Source organism: Podarcis cretensis (genome assembly GCF_951804945.1).
Source record: "Podarcis cretensis genome assembly, chromosome: 1".
In the NCBI taxonomy this organism is placed as follows: domain Eukaryota; kingdom Metazoa; phylum Chordata; class Lepidosauria; order Squamata; family Lacertidae; genus Podarcis; species Podarcis cretensis.
In genome coordinates this window covers 45,633,158-45,660,518 of record NC_137170.1, presented here as the reverse complement: position 1 = coordinate 45,660,518, position 27,361 = coordinate 45,633,158, and the positions used below count along the sequence as shown (strand labels likewise).

The following is a 27,361-nucleotide window of genomic DNA, read 5'->3' as shown; positions in this document are numbered from 1 at the left end:
GAAGGCACGGAAGCGGGGAGGAAGGGCGGGGCTCGCCGTCTGCCGGCTCGGCCTTCCAGTGCGGGCAGCGGCGAGGCGAGTGGACGGCGGCTGCGTCCTATTACTATTACTACTGCTGCGAGAGGCGGTCGAGATGTTCAGCTGGCTGAAGCAAGGCGGGCGCCACCGGCCCGGGGAAGGCGAGGACGTGGTGGAGACGGTGACGGGCGGCCTGAAGGAGCTTTACGCGAAGAAGCTGCTGCCGCTGGAGGAGCACTACCACTTCCACGAGTTCCACTCGCCCGCGCTGGAGCCCGCCGACTTCGAGAACAAGCCCATGGTGCTCCTCGTGGGCCAGTACAGCACCGGCAAGACCACTTTCATCCGGTAGGTCCGGCGCGCGCGCGCGCGCTCCCCGCCTGGGGGAGACGCCTCCCGGCCTCGCCAGGCGGCGAAGGGCGCGTCAGCTCAGGCACGCACGTCTCCCTTCTGGCCCAAACTGGCCCATCTCCCTCTGTGAAGCCCCAGGCGCTTCCTGCTGCTTCTCCTCCTCCTCCTCCTCCTTCTTGTGTATGTATGTACATGGAGGTCTTCTTATAAGGTCCGCCACATGCCTTGGCTGGGCTCCTGTGCCTGCAACCACAAGTGGGAAATCTTTCAGCTGCTCGGTGTCTCCTTGACCTGCCTTTGGAAGTGCAGGAGGGGTGAGGCAACCCTCTTGTCATTTCTGAGCAAGTAACTCAAATATGACTAACTTCCAGGTCATTGCCCCACAGTCATTTGAAAAAGTGACACCTGCCAAAGTTTGTTATATTGTCCTTTATATTTATAGCCTCTCTTTCCTCCAGAGAGCTCAAGGTGGCCTTCGCCATCTGTCCTCACAACAACCCTGTAAAGTAGGTTATGGCGAAAGGAGGTGACTCGCCCAAGGAAACTCGAGAGGATTTCGTGGTCAAGTGGGAATTTAAACCTGGGCCTAGTTGAACCATTGCACCTTGCCTATTAGTTCCAAAAATGATTAGCAAGTTTGGGTTGTAGGGGTTTGTTTGTTCCTTTGCTGTGGGGTCCACTTGATTACTGTTATCCACCGCTGTCATAAAAGTGGGGAGAAATAAAGTAAGCACCCTGTGAATTGTGCTTGTATGTATATTGCCACATTTTGGAAATGTTTAGATACGTTTTTGTTTTATAGCGGTATTTTTAATCTCTTCAGTGGTTGCTGAGCTCCTTTGGAAGGAAGGGCAGGATGAAAATTCAGTAAACAATGATAACATCCTTGGATCGGTCATGATTTGGAAGGCATGAGGTTATAAACCCCAATGTATATATGCTATTAACTATGATAGCAAATACTTGAACTGGCCATAAGATGTGGAGGTTTGGTGAATTTCAAAAGAAGGGTCTGTAGTAGCGAGTGGTGATGAGTTCTCTTGTTTATCTCAGCCAGCCTAACTGGGCACATAGGTGAACTTGAGAGGCATTCCGCTCCTCATCACTGCCGTGTTGTGAATGTGTTGATGATTGTATCTGTGTGGATATGTCTCCCTTTTTGGGCAGTGTGTTGAACTAGGATAAGCTTCAGTGTTCTGTCTGTTCTATTGTTAGGGTCTTGCTGGGTAACTACCATATTCTATCTGTTTGAGTGAACAGCACAGGCCAGCCCACTAATATTTTTAATGCTTGGTAATCCAAGTATAATTCATCTTTCCAAATAACCTGTAAAATAATGTTCCCATTCTGCAGACTAATAAGAGTTCAGGTTGAGAGTATATGGGCTGTACTAGCTCTTATTGTTAAACAGTGGCAGTACTTAATCCAGTCTGCGCCTCCTCACAAATTGGGCATCTTCCTTCACCATCTATTAAGTATTGTGCTTTTTTCAGTATTACGCTTAACTGGATCTCTACTTTGATTCAGTTTGCATAGCAGGGCTATACCTTTCTTTTTGTCATGACATGTAGGGATTCTGGAACCAAACTAGTCCCGCTTCACAGATGCTTGCATACCAAATATTCCATAACAGCTGATGCTGTGTAATCTCTAATTTTCCTAGATATTAATCCTGTTAGTGCTCTCCCTTGCTGTGGTGAATATTCACTGCAGACATTCCCTCTTCTTTAGTCCCACATAGCTCATTGGTTAGTACACACGTGAGGGCTCTTTTTTGGTGCATGTGCATGGAAACTAGTCTACTGCATAAAAGTAAAATTCAGATATATTTTCTCTTCCAGCTTTGCTTCTCGCCCTGCCCACCAACAGCTTACAAGCTCTGGAAGGTTGCACAGAAGGGATTGTGCCCCATTGGCTGAAAAAGAGCCCCAATGTGTGTACTAACCAATGCAAGATACATTGTCATAGTTCAAGGACATATTCTAGCCAGGTAAATACACTCAAGAAGGTGTGAAACAGGGTCAGTGAGGGAGAATCTCAGAGGCCAGAGAAAGAGACCTGGAAGGTCACATTTGGTTCCCATGCTTGAGGCTTCTTATCCGTTGGTTGGTAGATCAGAGTGTAGCCCTTTCAGCATTTTACCTTTCTGACATCTCATTGTCCAGTTATCCTGAGCTTTAATATTTACCTTCACAAAGTCAGTGCTACACCCCATAGGTAAATATCCCAGGAAGTTTTTCTTAATAGGCCTTAACTTGCAAAAAAAATTCCACTTACAAATGTCTTCTAGAGGAGAAGACGTGTTAGTATTTTGTCTTGTGACAATAGCACATGCATTACTAACAAATGACATGGACTTTAGTCATGCCATTATAAATTAGTTAGGCTTTAAGGTACCACAAAACTTTCCAATTTTGCTTTCAACACCTAAGGGCAATTAGATGTAAAGATGTTGAGCAGGTTTTAAGTTGAATAAGCTGAAAACTAAGGTTTTAGAGAAAAATCTAACAATGATTGAGAGAGAGAGGTTTCAGAAGGAGACAGGATTAACATTGGTTAAGAAAGTGAAATACTTAGGGGTTAATATGACTGCTAAGAATGTGAACTTATTTAAAGATAATTATGAAAAATGTTGGATGGAAGTGAAAAAGGATTTAGAAATATGGTCAAATTTGAAGTCATCATTGCTAGGCCAAATTGCTGCGATAAAGATGAATGTATTGCCAAGGATGTTGTTTTTGTTTCAAACATTGCAAATTTTGGACAAAATGGACTGTTTCAAGAAGTGGCAGAAAGATATTTCTAGATTTGTCTGGCAGGGCAAGAAGCCTCGAATAAAATATAAGATACTAACGGATGTTAAAGAAAAAGGTGGATTTGCCCTGCCAGACCTTAAGTTATATTATGAATCAGCCACATTTTGTTGGGTGAAGGATTGGCTACTTCTTGAAAACACTGACGTATTGGATTTGGAAGGGTTCAATAATGTATTTGGTTGGCATGCATACCTGTGGTATGATAAGGTCAAAGCACATAAAGCGTTTAAAAACCATATTGTCAGGAAAGCACTGTTTAATGTCTGGATAAGATATAAGGATTTGCTTGAAAATAAAACTCCAAGGTGGTTGTCACCAATGGAAGCAAAGGCTCAGAAAAAGCTCAATATGGAGGCCAACTGGCCGAAATATTGGGAAATTTTGGAACAAGAAGGAGACAGATTAAAGCTGCAGAGTTTTGAAAAACTAAAAAACAAAGTACGGGATTGGCTTCATTATTACCAAATAATGGAGCCTTATAATTTGGATAAGAAAATTGGTTTTCAGGTGGTGAAATCAAAATTGGAAACAGAACTGTTAGATCCTAAAACTAAGAATTTGTCAAGAATGTATAACTTGCTGTTGAAATGGAACACCCAGGATGAAACGGTTAAATCTGTTATGATTAAATGGGCACAAGACGTTGGACATAACATTATGATGGCTGACTGGGAACAGTTATGGACCACAGGTATGAAGTTTACGGCATGTAATGCCTTAAGAGACAATATAATGAAAATGATGTACAGGTGGTACATGACACCAGTCAAGCTTGCAAAAATTTATCATTTGCCCGATAACAAATGTTGGAAATGTAAAGAGACCGAAGGTACATTCTTTCACCTTTGGTGGACATGCCCAAGGATTAAGACTTTCTGGGAGATGATCTATAACGAAATGAAAAAGGTATTTAAATATACCTTTCAGAAGAAACCAGAGGCCTTTCTCCTGGGCATGGTCGGCCAATTGGTGTCAAAGAAGGACAGAACTTCCTTTATGTATGCAACAACAGCAGCAAGAATACTCATCGCGAAGTATTGGAAGACACAAGATTTACCCACCCGGGAAGAATGGCAGATGAAGTTGATGGACTATATGGAATTGGCAGAAATGACTGGCAGAATCTGAGACCAAGGTGAAGAGTCGGTGGAAGAAGATTGGAAAAAAATTAAAGTCTATCTACAGAAACATTGTAAAATTAAGGAATGTTAGAAGGTTGTTGGAATGAAGTAATGTGGTTTTAGCAGAAATGATATAAAGGATTAGGTTAAAATTGACTTTTTAATTGGTGAAAGACGTGAATTACAGTATATTAAGATAAATTATTAGGATAAAAACAAAGTTGGAAAGGATTTGCTGAAACATCTAATTGAACTAGAATACAAAAAAGGGAGGTGTGAGGAGGTCAAGGAAGTAAGCAAAAGAAAGAAAGTTATGTAAAGGCTTGATTTGTTTCTCTTTATTTGTCAATTGTCTGTGTTTTTTCTGTCTTTTTTATTTTTCTTTTTTTGTCTTTTTATTCTTTATCTTTGTAATTTTTAAAATTTGAATAAATACTATTTTTAAAAAAATAGATGTAAAGATGTTGAAGGAAAGGGAGGTGGTTAAGGAAAATAGTGACCTTGAGGTTGTAGGTGCTGTTGTGATGGATACAATAAGGAATGCCTACTGCTGTGCAGAAGAGTGTACAATATTGATGACTGAAATTATGTAACAGGATTTTTTTAAAAGTGTCCTTTAAACCACATATTTGAATTTCTTTACATTCCAAAGCTGTACAGTACACTTGCAGTAACAGCTTTCCTGAATTCAGACCACAAAGATGATTCTGCTATTGTGTTTTTCTCCTATAGCTGTGTTTTCTTCCTCAGTGTTTGCTTAGACAGTTTCGAAACGAATATCAATTTTTAATTCCAAACCCTAATAACTAGGTTATTTTACAGACAGAACTTAAAATTCATGTAGAACAAATACTTTTATTTCTGGGAAATTCCCTTCCTTCCTTTTTACTTTTCCTTGTACAGGAAAAACACAACTGAACAATTTGTATATGTTACACATTACATTATATATGCATTATACTGTACATTACTTAGTTGCATTCTTCTTTCATTTATCAACACACTGCTCAGACTTGTAACTTGTCTGAAATGTTCGTTTTAAATTATTGCAAAGGTAACTGTAGGCATTAATGGAATAAGATTTCGACCAATTAGTTTTAATATCAATTTGTTTGTAAGACATTTTTGAATTATATAGAATTCCAGTTTGCCTTACTAGTTTGCAAACAAATAGACATTTCTTTCATAAAGTGTTTTCTTTTTAACAGATATTCACATCAAACAAAAGTGCAATGTAATTTGTCTTTATTGTAAAGCTATGCAAGTAACAGTTGTTCAGCTATCTAGTGCCACAAGATATATGTGAATATCTGGAAAATCTAGACACTCCACTCTATTCTCTTCTAAAAATGCTTTTTGGGTATTTTGACCATTCTTATTTGTTCACTTTTTCACAGTCAGCTCAGGGGAATGATACACGGAGCATGTAGCTTCTGTTGTTTCTGAAAATGACTTCGATGATTTGTATGTAGGTGGGGCATTGAATAACCAGTCAGCCTTCAAAACCAAAACCAAAAAAGCATTGTTCAGAAGCAGCAAACTATTTAATGGCCAATTAGAAGCCTGGAGAAACAAAATTGTTCTAACCTGGTCATTGGGTTATGCGCCAGGTAACTGAGATTAAGAATCTGATATGCCACCACCAGAAATATCATATCCCTTGTAGTTGCTCACCTCTTCTCTCCTCACTCCCTGATTGTACAGAGAAAGGTTAGTTTGTGAACCAGACAGTACATGTGTGGGTTGATTGTGGCTATGCTTCTACCAGAAGGCATAATCACATAAATATTTCCTGGTTTGTTGCATGCACTTTCCAGTTTATGGTATTTCTCCTCTGTGATTTCATGTATGTAAAATGTGGAGAAAGGAGTATGAAACAGTTTTCTCTATTTGACCTTTTTAGTCTGATTGTGAGGCAGAACAGAGAGTGCACACATTTCGCTGTACTTCTGCTGAGATTTCATGCGCTCCTTAACCTCCTCACTTTCTATTCTTCCTTACTGGCTTCAAATGTCATGTGTTTTATTTCAAACAGGATTTCTACTCTTCAGCAAATCTAGTACCACAGGATTTGCTTTCCCCCCCTTTTTTCTTTTTTGCTTGTAAGTCAAAAATAGTTTTTAGCCTGGTAATTCAGGGTGGAGTGCTCATAACAGAGGAAAGAGATCGGCCCTGTTGCTCTGCACTGCCCATCAGAACAATTTATGCATTCATCTCATCCTAGAAGCCTAGCAGTGCAAGTGAAGCATTTCCATATTGCTGAAGCAAGTATGCTTCAGACTGGTTGTTTTCAAATATTTCCCCTTCAGGATAACCTTTCCATAGTGGGCTGCGAACCTCTGCCTGCCTGCCTGTCTGTGATGGAACCTCTGTGTATTAGAAGTGTTTTCATTGTGCAGCTTTTAGTTATGAATAGGAGGATGGCTGGTTGGCAACCTCTCTAGAGTGTAATGGATATGAGCAATATTTCTTATAGCTTAAAAGAGTTAATACAAACAATAATTTAACAATTAGAATAAACCAAAGTACAAATGAAGTTAGCCTCAAGCCCTTTTATTACATTAAGTTGTTTTTAACTAGCCATAAGTTCATTTCAGTCTATTGGCTCTCTTGCCCATGTTGACCACATTCAGACAAGCTTATGACACAAAATATGATAGCTTGAATCAGCTCTTCCTCTGCTTCCTGATGCCTTTTCTGCTGTCTTTCTTTTTTATTCCTAAGGTTCTGTCTTCAGTTTCTCTTTCCCCTCCTAATTGTCACCAAGTTACCCCCCCCCATCCCCACATCTTTCCCCCACCCCCTTCCCTCTCTTCCTCTTTTACAGCAGTCTATGTGCTTCCTTTCACTTGCCCTTTTATGACTTCCTAGGAGTAGGCATTCCATGGTTGACTTAGGTGGAGCACTGGTTGGGCTTAACTGGGCCTCATCATTGTCCTGTGTGAATTAACATTCCACCTGGGACACACCATACCTTCTGCTGCGACTGAGCAAGTGCAGGAAGGCTTGTCTAGCATTACAGATTCTTCCCACTGTGGATTCCCTGATGAACTTACCCCAACATTCCCCAGAGTGGAGTTTGAAAAGGACTTCTGTGATTACCACAGCGGGGGCTTAAGGATAACACTTAGCACTGCTCTAGTTTGAAGCTCAAATTGAACTGGGCTTCAGGAAAAAAATGACTCCATTGAGCTGAAAGAGGATGGGGGTGGGAATGAAATGTGAGCAGAAGACAAAGAATCAATCTTCAAATATCCTCAGGATGTCTGTTGTGTGAACTGCTCTACATTTTGCAGACTATCTTAAAATAGCCTTCCTGTATATCACTCTATGCCTTTGAACTTTTGCTCTGCTGATACCTACTGGCCACATAAATCCTTGCTTTTCCTGTGTTAATAATATAACAGAGTGGAGTGGGGAAAATTCACTTTTGTCCGCTTTTATTGTACTCTGCCTCTATTTTTTATGAGCAATTTGAAAGTTGAGAAGGAAGATGGTAGTGTGTGTGTGTGTGTGTGTGTGTGTGTACTTCTTAAGGCACTAGGTTCGCAAACCTCTGATATGGAGCAATTTAGTTCAAGTTAGTAACAGTGCAGTCCTGTGCGTATTTACTTGGAAGTAAGTCCTGCTGAGTTAAATGCTATTAAATGTGTTTAGGATTGCAGCCTGAAATGCTGTATCAGAGCACAGGTCTATCTTGTCTAGCATTCTCTCTCCAACGTTGGTTAGCCATATACCTTGGGAAGTACACAGGTGGCAGAACTGTTCACACATTACGAGTGAGAGATCAACTGTTTCAAGTACATGATGTTTTTGTTCAGTATCCCTTGGTTTATCCTAAGACTTTTAATTAAAAAAAAAATCGGGGGGGGGGGGGGAGACTAATGTTTATCATGCTATGTGGTGGTTAATTAATCCCATAAAGTACTTACATGAGGTGTAATGAAGGAAATGTTTCATATTCTGTGGAGGAGGAAAAAATGGCATCTCCGTTAGTAGTAGCGTCGACTTGAGCTCCGTAGCAGTTGATGCTGTTTTTATTATTTTTATTAGTTTTTCATTAGCTTCTTTCATATTCTGTATCCATTCCAAATATATCATTCCTAACCATGTACATATTTATCTATATTTTATCTATATTTATATATTTTTCTAAATGAAAAAAGACCTGTCTTGCTCAGTCTTCTTCCACAGGGAAGATTATTTTTTCTTATTATTATTTTTTCGTATTTATTATATCCCACCTTTCTTCCAAGTACCTCAGAATGGCATAAATAGTTCTCCCTCCCACCCCATATTATTCTCACAGCAAACCTGTGAGGTAGGCTAAGAGACAGTGACTGACCCAAGGTCACCCAGTGACGTTCATGGCTGAATGAGGATTTGAACCCTGGTCTCCCAGGCCCTACCTAGCCTGACATATTGTAGAATAGAACACTGAGCACTACACAACACAGGCGCCAACCCCTAAATCATTTTTGTTGCCTTTTTCTGTACCGTGTCTCTTAGAAATTTGTTGATCAGAACTCTTCACAGTGTTTTAAATATGGCTGCACTATGATGCGCCATGATACATGGAATTAAATATTCATTCCCTTTCCCAATATTTGAATTTGGCTTGCTGCTATAGCACCCAGAGCTGACGTCTTAGTGAATTGCCTATTAGCACAGATAGCATGTGAAACTGGTTGCAGTATGGTTGCCTAAATGTAGCAGGGAGGGTGGACTGCTTTTTAAAATCAAGAACAAAGTTAATAGAGCACAATTACAAGGAGCTGAAGCTTTTCTTTTATTGACAGTGTGCAACAGAAATACGGAATTTCTGTCCTGCAACAATAAAGAATTCCTCGTATCTTCTATCCTGCCTTTATTTCCCCCCTGTGTAAAGCAGGAAATGGATAACCCAATAAAATGTTGCTAGGTAATTGTTTATGGATGTGGGTAGTGGAAAAATAATTGTCACATGGTTTATTTGAGAGCAGATTGGAAATAATGCTACTTGGCATGCCAGCTATAATTGAATTCATCTAGCTTTTATTGTGGCAGTCAAAGTCTGTTAATTTTTCATTTATGTTACTAAAATAAGCGAATTATATCATTCAGGGAAACACTGAACAAACATAGTGATTTTTACATGTTTTCTCTTTAGGCCTGGCAACCTAGGCAACTGACTAGTCCAATATTGCTACATTAAATGTAGCTAAATTTTGTGTGTCTGCAATCAATCGCAGGAAGCAAGTGGTACCCCATAATGACCAAACCCCCAAATGTTAATTACAGGGAGCATGATAACAATTAATTTTTAATTTTTATATTTAAATCCTTGTTATATTCATATTGTCCCTTGTATACTTGATATTTTTTATGATCTGTGATATTGTGTATGTTGACGCTGGTCTGTGACCGTATTAATAAATTCATTCATTCATTCAATATTGCTATTTGTCTGCCTATTAGTTGGCCATGATCAAATGCTCCATAAGGCAAAAATGTTGCTATGCAGGTGACAGCCGAATTTTAAACATTTCACTATAGTGTCACTTCTTAGCAAAGGCAGAAGAAAGAGTGGTTTGTCCCCTAACTGTGCAGCACTTAAGAGCAAACATAGCTGAATAGAAAATAAATATCTCCACTTCTTAAAAAAAAAGTTTGTTATTACATATTGCACAATTTAAGATTAGAAAAGACCAAAGGAGATTAAGACTTGGTCTGGTAATCAGGTGAACAGGAAGAAGGGTATATTGATTGACTTGCATGGAGGTTAAAAATCAGTTTAATCTGCTAGTGTCTGAAGATTTGATCCGCAACCTGGTTGGATACAATTGCCTGATTCTGCTGTTTCAGGATAAAATCCAAGAGAAGAACTTGCTCAGTAAATTGCTGACATTTACAGAAATATTGCATAGCATTTATATGAGATAGCAGAATATCATTGAGTTGAATCCAATTTAGTTATTGTGCAGGTGGAACAACTTTGGGATAAAAGGAAAAACAAACTTTTACTTGAGCAAAGGAACTCCCCCCCCCTCCAAATGTCACTCCAAATCTTCTCCAGAGGGTTGTGGCTGCCCCCAGAACAGATGGGGTTTGTGCATGGCATGTGAGGGTAGGAAAGGAAGTTCTATTGCATGATTGTAAGTTTCATTCACACAATGAATGAATAGTTCATAATAGTAATAGTTAATTAACTTGTTTCTGTAATCAGCCTAACTTTCAAACCTGATTGATTAAAGGGTTGTTGGCTCTTTCGTTCTTATACATAACCATTCTTTTACAAAAATTTGATCAACCAGCTAACTAACCAAATCTCTTTCATCTAGCCGTAGGGCCCAACCTTTTTTTTGCTTCTGTACACTTCCTTAGATTTTATTTGCAGATAATGGTGAACTTAGAAGCCTGCAGCAGACAGAAGTGGAAATATAGTGGGTGACTCAGTGATGGTGACAGTTGTAGAAATCCCCTTTCAGGGAGAGTTGGCTACTGATCTCCCTACTTACTGTTAGAAGGGTTGACCTTCATATTTTGTGTCTCAGTTTGTTGATTGTTTCAATTTTAGTATTCTTATTTCCCATTCCACAGGTATCTGTTGGAGCAGGATTTTCCAGGAATGAGGATTGGTCCAGAACCAACTACAGATTCCTTCATTGCTGTCATGTATGGAGACACTGAAGGGAGTGTTCCAGGGAATGCTCTTGTAGTAGACCCTAAAAAGCCATTTCGCAAACTCAGCCGTTTTGGAAATGCATTCTTGAATAGGTAAGTAATGGTGGGTGGGAGAACATTTCTTGATGCTGTGTGCAGACTTGTTTTGTTCTTGGGGTTGAATTGCACTCAATGAATACTCCCAAGATGGAGTGCTGGAGTACTGTAAGTATTCATTGTATGAGTTGCTTGTTGGCTGCAGCTATGAAGCTTTCTTCTCCCTCAAAGTATTGAATTCAATGTTTTTAAAAACAAGAAAATCCAGAAATTACAAATTATTGGGTATGATCTTAAATATGTGTCCAGCCCTCTTCCATTGATCAGATTGTCCCTGCCGTTTTTGCTATGTCTACATTCCTTAGTTTTGATTAAAATAATGGCAGGTGTGTGTCAATGGTGGAGAGGCAGCTGCATATTGTTTGTTTGTTTGTTTGTTTGTTTGTTTGTTTGTTTATTTCTTCACCATTTTTCTTTTCATTTGTCTCCTACCCCCATGGGAAATGTAGAAAAATAAGTGATCAAAATAGTTGTGTGTTTTTTAAAAAGAAAACTTCTTTCTGTTAGACTAAATTACATTATTAGAATTGCTGTGATGCACATCTAATATTAATGCCTTTAAAGCAAAAGCTCACAAAATGAATGTCCTTGTAGAGCAGGGGTGGAGAATTGGATCCATATGACAGCCTGAATCCCTAGTGCCTTCCTGTCCACCTATGGGCAAGCTTTCGACAGGTGGGTGGGACCAGCATATGATGTCAGGTGTGGGGCAGGCAGACATAGCTGTGGCAAAAGGCTTCACAAGGCCAGATTGGGACCCATCCCAGACCTGATTAGGCCTGCTGGCTGGGGGTTCTCCAGCACTGCCTTAGAGCCCTGAGTAAAGACCAACACAAAGTTTGGGTGCATGCTGAAATTAATGTGTGGGTTTTTCAGAAAACAATGAGACTTCTAAGTGTAAATAAGAATTGCAGTTTTATCTAGCCCCATGTAGTACTTTCAAGTACAATATTTAAGGGGGACCAAATGCAAACTATATTAGTGCTTAGGTTTCTTTAATGGGCACTCCTCGGATGTAACTGGGGCAAGACTGCTCCACATTATATCTGTACCGTATTAGTAGTTGTCATTCTGTTGTTACTCTGCTGTATTCGCAGTACCCCTTGTAAGTTCTGAATGCACCCATTTAAGTGGTTGAAACAGCTTCCAGGTAGTGATTTCTGGAAGAGTTTGGAAGACCTTCAAGGATGATGACTCAAAACTTTCCAAATAGTAAATGAAAAACTTTGAAAAATGAATAAATGAGCCAAGAAGAATATTATTTGGGGGTGGGAGCCATAAACTACTTCTCTCTTGGCTGTGGGTGAGCCTCACACTATGGAAAGGGCCGTGAAAATATTAGACCAACTCCCATAGCAATGACTCAGGCTTCGCATGGTTTGTAGGTATTTGCTTTCTAGCTTGCCAAATTCCAGAGCTGCTCCAGATAAGACACCCTGGAAGTTTGAATGCCTAAATACATAAATTTAAGCTCTGTATCTCACTTTGTCCATGGAGTTTTCTTGGCAGGGATACTGGAGTGGCTTGCCAGTTTCTGTTCCAGGTGGATCACGTTTGGTCAAAACTCTCCACTATAACCTGTCCATCTTGGGTACCCTGCACGGCATAGTTCATAGCTTCTCTGAGTTATTCAAGCCCCTTTGCCACGGCAAGGCAGTGACCAAACTGCGGGAGGCAGTGGAAAACAAGAGTGCCTGGCGTGCTCTGGTCCATGGAGTCACGAAGAGTCGGACACGACTAAACAACAACAATCTCACTTTACTGCCATTAATCTGCTAAATGTTGGCTGCTCTCTGCGGGCATTGATGTTTTGACTGATAAGCTACATTTTTAGTACCATGGTACTCTGTTTTGCCTGTAGTTATCAGCAGGTACAGCATGCCAATGAGTTCATAATGTTCTTCAGGTTTCCACCACCACCCATTGATCAAGGAGAGCCCTAAAGGGGTTCATTGGTCACCATTGTGTGTGTTTGTTTCTGGCAGCATAAGTAAGGGACTGGGAGAGCTTTATGATGAAGTATTATTGTGAGGCAGATGTTTTCCATACCTCTCTCACTCTTGACATCGAAACAGAGTTGGAGCTACAAGCTCCAATTCTGCTACCCTGGCAGGAGCAAAGCAACGCTGCTAAGTTTTGTTAGCTTCGCTTCACCCCCTCCCCAGGCCCACGCCATTGCACCCCCACCCCCAATATGTGGAACCAGTTTCTCAACTCTGGTTCTGCTTTTTTGGCATGAGCAATGGGAAAGGGAAGACAAGGGTGGGGTGCATCCTGTTCTCCAAGTGTACTCACACCCCTCTTTGGCTTTGGTTGTTTTCAGTCATTCTCTGTGGGGTTTCTTCCTCTCTCCCAATGCACATAGAAACAAACTCGCCTAGCCCTTTCCAATCAGATAGATGCTGTTAAACATATTGTCACACAGGGCTGCTTCTCACTTGCAAAAGGTTTGTAGAATGCTAATTTTAATAAATCTATATTAAAACTTCAGACACCTTGCATTTATACTGCTGTTATAATGTCTTTCCCACTTTTTACTTTTTTGCTGCCCTTATCCCCTTTCCTATAAATAGCTTAGCTGTATTGCACAGTGCTATCTCCTTATATCACTGCAGTTCTTGTTTTTCTTGTAAAACTTGCTCCTACTTCTTCATTGCTTGGCTTCCGGAAAATTTTAAACATTGTGTCATTGTTTAGCTGGAATAAAAGAGCTCAGTCTTCTCCTAATACTGGCTTCTTTAGCTTCCAGTAATACTCAGCTGAAGTCAAAAGGATTTTGCAGAAAATATGATAGCTCAGGAGGAGGAAAATCACATTCTCTAGAATACATTGTAAAACATATTTTTTCGCAGTTCAATCTTAAATCTGGTTTTAAAGCTCTTTTTTAAACAATCTGATTTTTAAAAATCTGCAGCCCACACCATACAAAACATCAGTGATTGCATCCAACTTTAGATGCAGTGAGAGGTGCATGCTAACAGGAGGGTGAGAGATTTTTGCCATGTCTTCCTCCTGCTGCAGCCTGGAGCATGCTGCAAAATCTGTTCTTAAGGGTCAGCCAATCCCCCAAAACAGATTTGTGGGGTGAGTATCATTGAGAGCTGCAAGGAGGAGAAGGATTTGCAAAAACTGCCGCCTCTTCCCTTCTCTTCTGTTAGCAGATATCTCTGTTTGAGCAACAGCACAAGGACAACCAATAGGATTGCACCCTAGGAATTATTTTTTAAAATGGGGAAAGCAGTATTAAAAGTGGATGAAACTAAACAGCATACGTTACTCCACCTGGTATGTTTTGCTTGCTGTGTTTCCTTAACTTGTGCACCAGTGTAAAAAGACTCTCTTAACTAGGATATGGGTTAGAATTTGTCAATATTCATGTGTGTTTTCATAGTTTTTGGTCACTTTTTTCCCTTTCAAGAATGAGGAAGAAATCTTACTCTTGCTTCTCCTTCACTACTTGCTGTGGTTGGTATGTGAGAAATTGGGCTCCAGATGCCCACTCCATCATGAACTGATCTGTCATTCCCCCCCCCCCTTTCCCTTAGCCCATCTCATATTTATTGTAGCATTAATTCAGCACATCCAAGTCATAACCGTAACCAATGATTATTCTCTATGTGGCATGGCTCTTCCTAAACCATAGGTTTTGTTTTTGTACAAGGATGCTTTGATAGGAAATCCTGTATGTATTGAGATAATGTTCTCAGGAAAGAACCAAGTCCGTCTTGATAACTGATCATTTGTACTGACATTACTTGATCACAGAGAAGAGAATGTCTATAATACAGCAAGGCTTTTCTTCTTTTTGTATGGCAGGAAGGTAGTTTAGAATAACACCCCTCACATATTGCAAGGTAGTGGGGTGGTAAGAAGGGTTACACCCAGCCATGCATTCAATGAGCATGAGAAGTGCCCCCTGCATTTCCCAATGTATGCATGGTAGAGTATTTCCATGTGAGGGGGGGATCTCAGGATATTCACTCTTGGAATTTTACTTTTAGAAATATGGCAACCCTACATGAAAGAGCCCTTTCTCACATGTATAGCTGAAGGGGAGGTGCTAGTCCACATGACTCCACAACCTCCTCTTGCATTCTTTTAACTTTCAGAGTGGTTTCTTTCTCTGCATATATCCATAAACATATATAACTTCTTGTTGTTTAGTCGTGTCCAACTCTTCGTGACCCCATGGACCAGAGCACGCCAGGCACTCCTGTCTTCCACTGCCTCCCGCAATTTGGTCAGACTCATGCTGGTAGCTTCGAGAACACTATCCAACCATCTCGTCCTCGGTCGTCCCCTTCTCCTTGTGCCCTCCATCTTTCCCAACATCAGGGTCTTTTCCAGGGAGTCTTCTCTTCTATGAGGTGTCCAAAGTATTGGAGCCTCAGCTTCACGATCTGTCCTTCCAGTGAGCACTCAGGGCTGATTTCCTTCAGAATGGAGAGGTTTGATCTTCTTGCAGTCCATGGGACTCTCAAGAGTCTCCTCCAGCACCATAATTCAAAAGCATCAATTCTTCAGCGCTCAATCTTCTTTATGGTCCAGCTCTCACTTCCATACATCACTACTGGAAAAACCATGGCTTTAACTATACAGACCTTTGTTGCAAGATGATGTCTCTGCTTGTTAAGATGCTGTCTAGGTTTGTCATTGCTTTTATCCCAAGAAGCAGGCATATATATATAAGTATATAACTTAGTCTAACAGAAGTGTTATCTGATATACTTAGGGGGTCCCTCATTTGTTGTTCAGATACAGAAAAGGATTTGCTTGCTTTTCCTAGAGGTCTGAAAACTAATATTAAAATAACTAGGCCCTTTTGTTTTTCTCTGTAGGTTCATGTGTGCTCAGTTGCCCAATCAGGTTCTGAAGAGCATTAGCATCATAGACAGCCCCGGCATTCTTTCAGGAGAGAAACAGCGAATACGCAGAGGTGAGCTTGTTGCTTTGTTTTATCTATAGTAAAATGTATGTCCCACTCTTTCCCCGTCCCAGAGCACTTACAACAAACAAAACAACATCACTTAATTAAATAAGTAGTGCAGAAAAATAATTGCAGGGACTAGTGACCTGTTTTGCTGTACAGCCTAATCCAGCTAATCTCTTGAGTGCTTGCTCTATCAGCTTGGCGACAGCATGGTCCATTAACATTCTTGGAAGTCTCTGGTGCCTTGTTTTAAACTAACGCCTGCTGAACAGATAGGGACCAGGTTTTATTAAATCCATGTTTTGCATTCTGTTGAACATGAGTTGGTATTGTTTCTATAAGGTGAAAACTCACAGCCCTCATCTTTATACAACTAGAGTTCATTTTTTCAAAGAGACAACAGAATATATACTGGTAGCAGAATAAAGGTCTGTTTCAATGCTTGACCTCCCAGTTATCATAGTTCCTCCTCATGGAGGCTTATTCAGTGATCCAGTTCACATGTCATATTAAACCACAGTTCAAAACAAGCTGTCATTTAATGTGCAGTGCTACTCTTCCCCAACTCCTACAGCTGCTGGGAATCAAGCCAGACTCTGGCTTGTTGTGATGTCTGAATGTGAGCTCATGGTTGATTTTTCTCATCCTGACCCAACAAACCAGGCCCATGGTTTATTCTATTTTGGAGAAGCACAAGATAAAACTTGAAGTTTCTGTTCCCCTTGCATTTTTGTCCAATGCCAGGCTGGAGGATAATATTAATTTCAAAACTCAAGCAGAATCTGTTGGATTGTTAAATGCAAGGGAGCTCTTAGATGTCAACTGTGTGTGGAAGTTTCACTATTTTACTTGTTGGATCAGTCGAGAGAGAGAGGCCTTTGCTTTCCAAAATGAAAATGTTTATTTTAAAGACCACCCAGCTGCTTTCCTTGAGCACTTACATAGTTATCATCTTCCTACCATTTCCTCTTCTTGGCTGATATCTGGTTTGCCAGTGATATCATATAACCTCTCCATCTGTCAGGAAATCTCCTAATCTAGGGTTCTCTCTCTCTCTCTCTCTCTCTCTCTCTCTCTCTCTCTTTCTTTCTTTCTCTCTCTCTCTCTCTCTCTCTCTGTGTGTGTTTTAGAAGGTCTGTTTCTTATTTAATTTCAAAACAGTGACTATGTTGGAAGTGATCCAGCCAAAATTAATGACAATTTTTTTAAAAAAATTCAATAGGAGAACTAGGTGCATGATTAAATATTACTTTGAAATTCTGTAATAACTGATGAGAGAATTTCTGTCAGATAAAAGTTCTACATTTTTTGATTTAAAATACCCTTTGAATCATCAAAGCTAGCATGAACCTGCAAGCAGTCTCACTGAATGTATCTTGAGTTTGCCCCCAATGCAACAGCTGAACTTGCTGTTTTCCCAAGCATTTTAAAATTATGTCCAGACTCTTCTCAAAGTACCTGTGTTAGAAAATTAAAATTACTTCTAAATAATTCTAAGCAGTGTCTAAGCAATTTTATACCCCCCTCTCTTTCCCCCCTTTCTCTTTCAGGCTATGACTTCTGTCAGGTTCTGCAGTGGTTTGCTGAGCGTGTTGATCGTATCATCCTCTTATTTGATGCCCACAAACTTGATATTTCTGACGAGTTCTCAGAAGCAATCAAAGCGTTCCGGGGTCAGGATGACAAGATCCGGGTTGTGTTGAATAAGGCTGACCAAGTAGACACCCAGCAGTTAATGAGAGTCTATGGAGCACTCATGTGGTCTTTGGGGAAAGTGATTAATACTCCAGAGGTGTTGCGTGTCTACATTGGCTCTTTTTGGTCTCAGCCCCTGCAAAACTCAGAGAACCGAAAGCTGTTTGAGGTGGAAGCACAAGATCTGTTCCAGGACATCCAGAACCTACCACAAAAGGCAACAGTGAGAAAACTGAATGACCTTATCAAGAGATCACGACTTGCAAAGGTAGAATTGTGGGATAAAGCTTGGCTTTCCTTGAGCACTTCTTGGTAAAGTGCCTTTTTTGTTATCTTCTCTGCTTTCTGTGCAGCAGTGGACAGTCTCTGTAAAGTGAGTTGAGCTGACAGTATTAAATCAAGGTGATTATTGTTTTACTTTTATGGGAGGAAAGGAAACAGGGACCTGTGGTCCTTAACTTGTTCATAAATGACTCAGAGTTAGGGATGGACAGAAAAAGATTGCTGATGACAACAATTTTTTCAGGTTGCGATTCAAAAAGGGATTGCAGGGAACTCCAAAAGATCTCTCCAAATTGGGTGAATAAACATTAAAATGGCAAATGCCGTTTCAGTGTAAGCAGCTATAAAGTTATGCACATTGGGGCAAAAAATCCTAACCATATGTGGAGTCTGAACTGGTAGTGGTTTAGCACTAAAGACATCTTGAAAATTTTAGTGGACACCCAGTGAAACTTCTGACCTAGTGTGCAACAGCTGTGAAAGGAAAGGACAGTTTCTCAATCCATCCTCCTTCCTCCAATCATCATCAGCTCCTCAAAAGCTCATCCAGAGAGTCTGGGATGGGGTGGTGGTGAGGGCATGGGAAATATTCCTTTTATAAACATCTTTATCTTAGGATCAAGATCCAATTTTAGACAATGCTCCCTACCCCACCCAGTCTTGTGGGGCTTGAGGGGGTGTTGTAGCTGACTGCAAGGGTGCGTGGGTAAGAGGTGAAACTTTGCTTCCTTGAACTTCCTTAGCTTAACATTGAATCTAAGCCAAACTGTTAATTGTCTAAGTGGCAAACAGAGTTGAAAAGGAAGTTTGAAATGACCTTAAATGGATTCCAATCAATACAGCAGTTCTTTTAGAGCACCACATTCTTTCTTTCTTTTTTGGGGTGTTTGTTTTCTTTTACAGTGGTGCCTCGCAAGACGAAATTAATCTGTTCCGCGAGTCTCTTCACCTAGCGGTTTTTTCGTCTTGCGAAGCACGGCTATTAGCGGCTTAGCGGCTATTAACGGCTTAGCGGCTATTAACGGCTTAGCGGCTTTAAGAAAAAGGAAAAAGAACTCGCAAGAACTCGCAAGACGTTTCGTCTTGTGAAGCAAGCCCATAGGGAAATTCGTCTTGCGGAACGACTCAAAAAACGGAAAACTCTTTCGTCTAGCGAGTTTTTTGTCTTGCGAGGCATTCGTCTTGCGGAGCACCACTGTATAGAAAAGCAAAAGCATTATGTAGGTTCTCATTTTGATGTTGCCTTCGCCTCCTAAGCATACTCTTGAAATTCCTATCATGTTAGAATAATTGAGTAAGTCAGTTGTCAGCTCCCTATCAACTTCAGGGTTTTATCAGCCACTCTGGTATTCCTTGTGCGCAGTGTGATAGGTCATATTTAAATGCTTTGAAGGCTGAAAACCTCATCTGTAAAAGCACAATGGGGGCTTTGAAGAAATGCACTTGGTTAAATGAGACAGGGGGAAATACTATTGAAGGCATTCAGCATTTGACTTCCCATACTCCTTGCATCAAAATCTTGTCATTCTATCATGGATCACAGTCAGTAAGAATGTAGAAACTTGCTGGATCAGTGTCATAATTTGCATAAAAATAATATACAGACACCATGTTTTAAGCTTATTTGCACACACTTGATCACTACATCCTAATTGGATCCTCACCTTCATTCTGTTACAGTAGCTCGCTCACTCTTGCTTGCTTGCTTTCTCTGATCTTTGCTTGGTTCTTCTCTATGTTCCTTATGTCTGTATTTGTCTGTTCTATGTAGTTAAATGCTTGATGTTTCTGCTTCACATTGTATTAGATGGGTGATTAAGTGATGGATAGGAAGAAGGGTTGTAGGGTTTGTTCTTGCTAAAGTGAATATTCAGTAAACTTTGAAAGTGATTCATTTCAATCAGTTTACTGTCCATGGTAGGTATGATACATAAATAGTAGCTTAATTTTTCATAGACAGGAACTGCTCTTCTTTCCTCATGGCATCTCTTTGTGGTGGTCTTTAAATACAGAGGCAGCAAATATATAACACACACTTCTATTTTGGTTACATTCAATCCATATCATTGGCCTTGCTCACATGCCACTTTAAACCATAGTTAAACTTAAGTAAGCTATGGTCTGGCTTAGCAATACAGCTGAACCTGGGCAAAGAAACCATAAGCAGAAAGCTAAGAACAAACCTTGGTTACAACTTGTGGTTTGTTTGGAGAAAGACAAATCACAAGCACAGCTTTGGGTGTAACACTAAACCTGACCATGGCTTGTTTCCTGGCAGTCTAGCAGCAGCAGGGGAGGAGTGAAAGGCACATGGCTTTAGCCCCATGCACAGCTAAGTTGAACTATGGCTTAAAACTGATGTCAAAACCAGACATTTTAACTGATAGATTTGTACCTTTTTGGAGGGGGACGACGACGACCACATAGGTTAAATTCATAAATGTTTATGAGCAAATAATATGCTTTCTCTTAAGGAGGCCCTAGCTTTCTTTAACGTAGTCATTATCTGCCATCTCTGCCACCTGTAATTGCACTAAGCTGCAAAGCGACGTCTCAGTAGTTTTCCTGGCTACCACTTTTTTCTCTCTTTCTTCAAGAGACTTTTTTTTCTTCTTTTGGAGATGGGGAGCAGTTTTTGCAAAGCTAAAATGAGTGTGTCAGTTATATGGAATGTTTAGTATTTGTGTATTTTGTACAATACAACAAACATTAAACTGGTGTCTCTTGAGGGTTTTTCTTGTTCACATCTGTTGTGAGGTAGGAGGCATGAAAATCACTGCTAACTTGAATCGCCTGCTGTTCTGTTTTAGGTACATGCTTATATCATTAGTCACCTGAAGAAGGAAATGCCTTCGGTATTTGGAAAAGAAAATAAGAAGAAAGAACTGATCAACAAGCTACCTGAGATTTATATTCAGTTGCAGCAACAGTACCAGATCTCACCAGGGGACTTCCCTGAAGTCAAGAAAATGCAGGTACAGTATCTCAACAGATGGATAGTTTGTTTACCTCTAATTATTTCAATCACAGCTTTGTCATAAAAAACTCTATCAAAAAACAACAACAGCTTTATCTATTGTATAAGAAAATCAGGCACTTAATTTGTTTATTCAGTACATTTATTTCCTGCCTTTCAAGGTGTCATGCATAGTTATCCCCCACTCCTTTTTTTAATCCTCACAGATAATAGGTAACCTCGTAGTTGAATCTGGCTCGAAATTAGGACCATGTAGAAGGCACGTCAGTGGGATTACTAATAAGGCATTGCTCAAAAATGGCTGTTGTTTCAGGTTTCATAAGCCTGGACTGCACATGAGCCAAGCTACACATGATGCTGCGTTGCATATAGTTTTTTGCCTTGAAGTGGGATTTTTTACTTTACAAATCTATCTTGGGTTGGTGGTGGTGTCTTTATGTGAAACAGAAGTTCTGTGCAGAGGGAAGAGAGGAAAGGCTTTAAAAGCTCCTATCTCCAGTGTTTTTTCCCCCTGGGATCTCAAGAGGTAGTGGGGGAAATCAAAACCCTGTAGCTGCAGATACCAGTACCCCCTCTCTGGGGGACTTTGGGAGAGAGAGCTACTGAAAGGGTAAGGGGTCAAAAGCCCCATTCCCCATACTGGTCTTCTACTTGATATTGTAGCCTCTGCAGCTGCATTTGGTGGTGTTGGGGCTTATGGCAGAACTTCCAAGTTTGGCGTTGAAAGGTATGTAGATTATGAGAATGTCACCAGAAAGTTAGTCATGTCTCTGTTTCTTTTCAAGTTGCTCAATACCCTTCTAAAACAGAGAACAGCTGAGACAATTGAGAAATGAGTTGCTAACTGAAACTGTCACTCCATGAACAAGCACAAAAAGGTGTATCTTTAAGAATATCATCCAGTAATTAAGGCTGACTACACAGCCATTGTTGTGGCTGTATTGTGGTAAGCTGATTTTTTTGCAGGCTATCCCAGAGTGGCAAGATTCTCTCTGGATTCACATGCAGGCACCTCTTCAGATCATAATTTGGCCACAAACTGGAAGCCATTTGAAATGTGTGTCATGACAAGCTGTGACTTACACTAGATGATTCCACTGTGCCAGAACTGCCTGGAAACATCAATTTAGGGTGGTTTTGTTATGCAAGAACAGCCCTAAGAGAGCCACTTTTGTAAAGTAAATAGATAAGTAGGGGTGCAATATAAGAGCAGCCCTGCTGGATCAGACCAAAGGTCCATCTAGCCCCAATTTCCTGTGCTCACAGTGATCAAGCAACTGCCTATGGGAAGCCTACAAAGAAGGCATGAGTATAATAGCACTATCTGCTTATGATCCCCAGGACAATTTAGAGGCATCTTGTCTTGGTTCTGCGAGTAGTCCATGGATGGCCATCATGACTAGTAGCCATTGATAACCTGAGCCTTTGTGAATTTATCTAGTCCCCTTTTAAAGCTTCCCAAGTTTGTTACCATCTCCACATCTTGCACAAGCAAATTCCATAGTTTAAATGTGCACTATGTGAAGAAGTATTATATCTGTGTCTTTGCTGGTACAGAGTAAAGGTTTGTAAGTACACAGTCTTACTGTCAACACTCTGTTGTTTCTCTTCAAGTACCTTGGCTTCCTTCTATCTAAAGCATTTCACAGAACTATATTTTTGTGTTGTTTTTCTATGGTGCAGCCTGGGTAACTATAAACATGGACACAGATTCCTAAATTGAAGGCTTCTTTCATGCAACATTCATTCTGGACTCATCCTTATTCACACTTGGCAGATGCCAAGAATTTTATCAAGGAATTGTTGAACAGTGTTCTTACTTGCAATTACTGTTTTTCCATTTCACAGGAGCAGTTGGAGAGATACGACTTCACCAAATTCCATTCTCTGAAGCCAAAGCTGATTGAAGCTGTAGATAATATGCTGGCAAACAAAGTTGCCTACCTCATGACTCTGGTGAGCCAGGAAGAGCGAAACACGCCTGCGCAGAAGGTTCAAGGTGGGGCATTTGATGGCACCACAGTAGGACCGTTTGACCAGGGCTATGGGGAAGGTGCCAAGGAAGGAGCCGACGAGGAGGAGTGGATTGTTGCCAAAGATAAACCTATATATGATGAAATCTTTTACACTCTCTCGCCAGTCAATGGTAGAGTCTCTGGGGCCAATGCAAAGAAGGAAATGTTGACCTCCAAACTGCCCAACAGTGTCCTGGGAAAAATCTGGAAGCTTGCTGACTGTGATAACGATGGCATGTTGGATGAGGAGGAATTTGCATTAGCAAAGCATCTTATCAAGATAAAACTGGAGGGATATGAACTCCCCAGTAACTTGCCTGTCCATCTGGTACCTCCATCGCATAGAAAACCTTTGCGTGGAGCACAGTGATAAACGCATTCTAAAAATGTTAAAAGTTCAGTACCTGTTACAGTTAAAGATTGTATAACACACTTGAAGGTAGGGTTCTTGTCAAGCATTTTAGGGCCACTTCAAACACTGAATCTGTCCTATATGGGTACCATTTGCACACGAAAAAGCACAGAAGCTATCATGTGCCTCATGCACTGGGGAGCGATGCTTAGTGGCAGTTTTCTGATATGTGCATTTGTGCAACATGTATATCTTGTAAAATAAACACATGTATAGTCATGGCATGTGTCATGACAGGCTCCATATGCTTTCTGTCATTTGAAGTGGCCCTCACTTAGATGCTGCATTCCGTGCACCTTACAGGAACTAGCAACATAGCACAGGGATAAACCTATGTTAATAGATCTGAAGGCACCTTAGTAAAAGGACAGCAGGGGGAGTGTTTCTTACAAGTGCCTTTGAAAATTACCTTCTGGTTTTTGTGGGTAAGGTTTTTGACATTTTTTTCCACCGTGTTTACAATCAAAATACTAAACTGGGATTGAGCAGATGTAAAAATAGTTGCAACTATATACTAAACAATACTTTGATAACACAATGCAAAACTACCTTTATTCTTCAAAAGGAAATATAACATTTTACACTTCCAAGGAGGCAGGAATTTGTTCACTAATGATACTTGAAAAGAAAATCCACCTTCTGCAATTCCATTTAGAGATTGTAAGAATGCTCTTCATTTTAGTTTTTTTTTTTTTAGTTTTTTTTTTTTGTTCTAACCAAAAATTAAAAGCCTGTCTTGGACTAGGTTTCTTTACAAAGTCGTATTTGTTTGGGGAAGGAGAAAAGGGGAATGTATGCATGGAAAGAGCTTTCATAAAAATATGTAATTGTATTTAGAAAATCAACAAATTACTATATTTGAAAGTTACATATATTTAAATTGACATTTGTAAAATTTTACAGCTCTTTAGCTACTGTAGAGGTTATCACTGTTGTCTCTGTATAAGTAGAATACATATATATGAAGAGCCCTGCTGGATCAGGCCAAGGGTCCAACAGTGGAACCCAGTGTCAGGACATGAAGGCAATAGTCTCGGCATTGTTTACCTTCACATCTGCTAGTTGGAGGTGTGCTGTTCCTAAACATGGAGATTCTTTTTTAGCATCATGCCTACTAGATAGAACTAGTCTCTATTTATCTTAGGCATTTTTCAAGCTATCAAATACAGAGGCCTTTGCCACATCTTGTGGAAGTGAATTCCATAAGTTTATTTTTGTTGTATTACTGTGAAGCCCCTGGTAGTTGGTTGGTTGTTTTTTTAAGAAAAAGAATAACGTGCATTATATACAAATATTGACACTTCACTGCAATGATGATTTGCAAAAGTCCATTTGGAGGGCTTAAGCCCAAAGTACGACTTTGCTGAAAACACACCTGCATACGTGACAGAGCTACTTTGCAGAATATATATATATATGCTTGTGTCAGTGGAGGGTGAGGTGACTTAAATTAGCTGATTATAGTTTGCACAGGTTAAAGTAGTTTGATCTACTAATTCTAAGGCTTTATTTTTAACATGCACAGGAAACCTTCCTTTATATTCTAACCTACAAAGTGTTATTTTCACTTCTTTCATTTATGGACCACCACTAGATTATGACTGCCTTGTGGCATGAAACCTGTACAGTGAATGCATCAAGGGAGGGCTACAGCAGTCTAGCCAAAAGGCCTGTAGGTTTCCTTTCATGAAAGACAGAGCAAATGAGTCAGTTTCTCCTGTTGCATCAGCAAAGTACTATTGATTGACTTAATCACTTATGCCTGTGGACTCAGTCTGAGCAACAAATTATGTCACCCAGAAATCTCCACACTTTATATGAAACTGCCTTATACACATTACTGGTCCATCTGTCTTAGTATTATCTACTGCTATCTATTCTGTCACTCCAGGGTCTGGGGCAGGGTCTTTCCCAAACTAGTAACTTCAGATCTTTCTAAACTGAGTTGTCAGGGATTAAACTTTGGACCTGCTTGAAAAGCAGAAGGCCCCTCCATGTGGTATGTGGAGATCAGCCTATCCCTATACAGTAGCTGAGAAAATTAAGACTGATGTAATCATCATCTTAGTGCATCCTGTTAATGCTATAGTTCAGTGAGAAATCAATTAACAAACTAACAGCTCTGTTTCTACCAGGTTTGTGTGTGTTCTTTGTTTACAGGCACAGACATCACTCGGGATAAGTAGCATAGGCTAACTTTGGGTTCTTCTTGCTTTCTGGGGCTTATGGTTTTCAAAATAGTTGGATTTTTTTTTTTTTTGCCAGGATTGTGATTGGATAGGAGAAAGAATGGGGAGGGTGATGGGGGGGGGGAGGGGAGAAAGGAAAGAAGACAAATGAGTCAAGAGGCCAGACTTCAGAAAGAAGTTTGTTCATGTTCTTGTTGCACCTTGAGTCTTGACAATGCTTTATTACCTTTTCAGAAGAAAACTGAAGTCACTGAATGCTAGCAGATAAGAGACTGCAAGATCAGATTTTATCTGTTACATCACGTGTAGGCAGAATATATTATTTCTCTTACAGCTAAGTTATCCAATTTCACTCATATTTAATTGACCTCATGTTCTGGAGAAAAGTGTCTGTCTCTTGCTGCACTGTCTTTCTCTAGAACAGTAGTTAGTATTTATCTAAGCATCTGCTTTTCTTGTGCAATTTCCTCAAATCTTTTTTTCTCCCCACAATGAAATCATTTTTCCTGTTATTTATTATCCTGCAGTGATTTTAGAGGTTTTGTAACTGAAATGTGCTGCAATTTCAGTCGGCTAAGTCGAAACAACCATCTTTTTGTTAACTACAGTGTCAGAATTTTTGAATGACTTTTAAACATGGTAGAGTTGCGGTTTTAGGTAAAGTCACACAAATAATGAAACTTGTTTGCTTGTTTTGGCTATGATCCTTATTATTTCAAGAACCCGAAGTTTTGATCTATGAGGCTCTTTATGTGGCTTCATACTTGGTGTAAGAATCAGTGGAATATGAAACATGACTGATTTGGACATCGTTTTTCATGCTTCTAGAGTCTTTTGTGAGTTGCCCTTATGCATATCTCCCTTGTGGCGAGCTGCATCCTACATTGATGATACACACTTCAACTCCTTTTCATTATCACTCAAATATTGTCATCTTCATTATACCTGTTTATAATTAGCTTTCTTTCCATAGTCTAATAGTTCTAAACATCCTCAAGGATATGAACCACTTTATTTAATCAGAGTTTCTATACCATTATTGTTACGTATTTATAGATCCAAGATCAGGTCACTTAAAAAATAAATAACAATGATTGACCAATCCTTATATTACTGTGAAATATTTCAAGTGTCATCAAGAGAATATATATTATTGCTTTTTGTTTGCTAAGGTTCAAATAACAAAACTCTTGGTAGAAATATTAATTTTCTCCCCAAGAGCTTAAATTCATTGGTGTTGCACTTTGATTATCTGCACGAATCATTACAGACGCTGTAATATATTTTTGTACATGTTTTTAAGATTTCTCCTTTTTGTGTGTAACAGTTCTGGGAAATAAAATTCGCTGTTTAATAAAGTTACTTGCATGCTTGTGGTTGGTTTATTCATTTGTCTATTCCTGTGGAGGGCTGCTCTCCAGTGGTTAGAAGGTAGTATTGCAGGAGCTGGACTTCCTATATAAAAGTTCTAGAGCTGATACAAACTCAGTACTGAACTTGGTAATTTGGTATTATTGCATTGTACCTTTTCTGGATTTAAGTTTCAAAAATATTATTGCCAAAATATAGACAGGAAATTGGAAGATTTCAAAATTTTACACCATAAACATAACATTTTCAAACCTTTAAAAAGTGGTTCTTTCAAACCTTGAGACCTCCTCCCCTCCCCTCCATGGGTTCCAATTCTATTTTTTCCCCTGCATCTTTTCCTGTAATCTCTTATATAATCGTAAGTATCCAAAATCCATGTTACATTACAAGTGTCATTGTATTCCTGCCAATGTTTTCAACTGTTT

At 39.9% G+C, this 27,361-nt stretch overlaps 1 protein-coding gene across 1 annotated transcript; it reads left to right on the top strand.

Moving 5' to 3' along the window:
- The first annotated feature begins 9 nt into the window (after positions 1-9).
- EHD4 (EH domain containing 4) lies at positions 10-26,923 on the top strand. Its single transcript, XM_079964824.1, has 6 exons — positions 10-366; positions 10,886-11,062; positions 15,904-16,001; positions 17,546-17,958; positions 20,783-20,947; positions 22,798-26,923. The coding sequence occupies exons 1-6, from the start codon at positions 134-136 to the stop codon at positions 23,332-23,334; spliced, it is 1,623 nt and encodes a 540-aa protein (XP_079820950.1). The 5' UTR covers positions 10-133; the 3' UTR covers positions 23,335-26,923.
- The last annotated feature ends 438 nt before the right edge of the window (positions 26,924-27,361 follow it).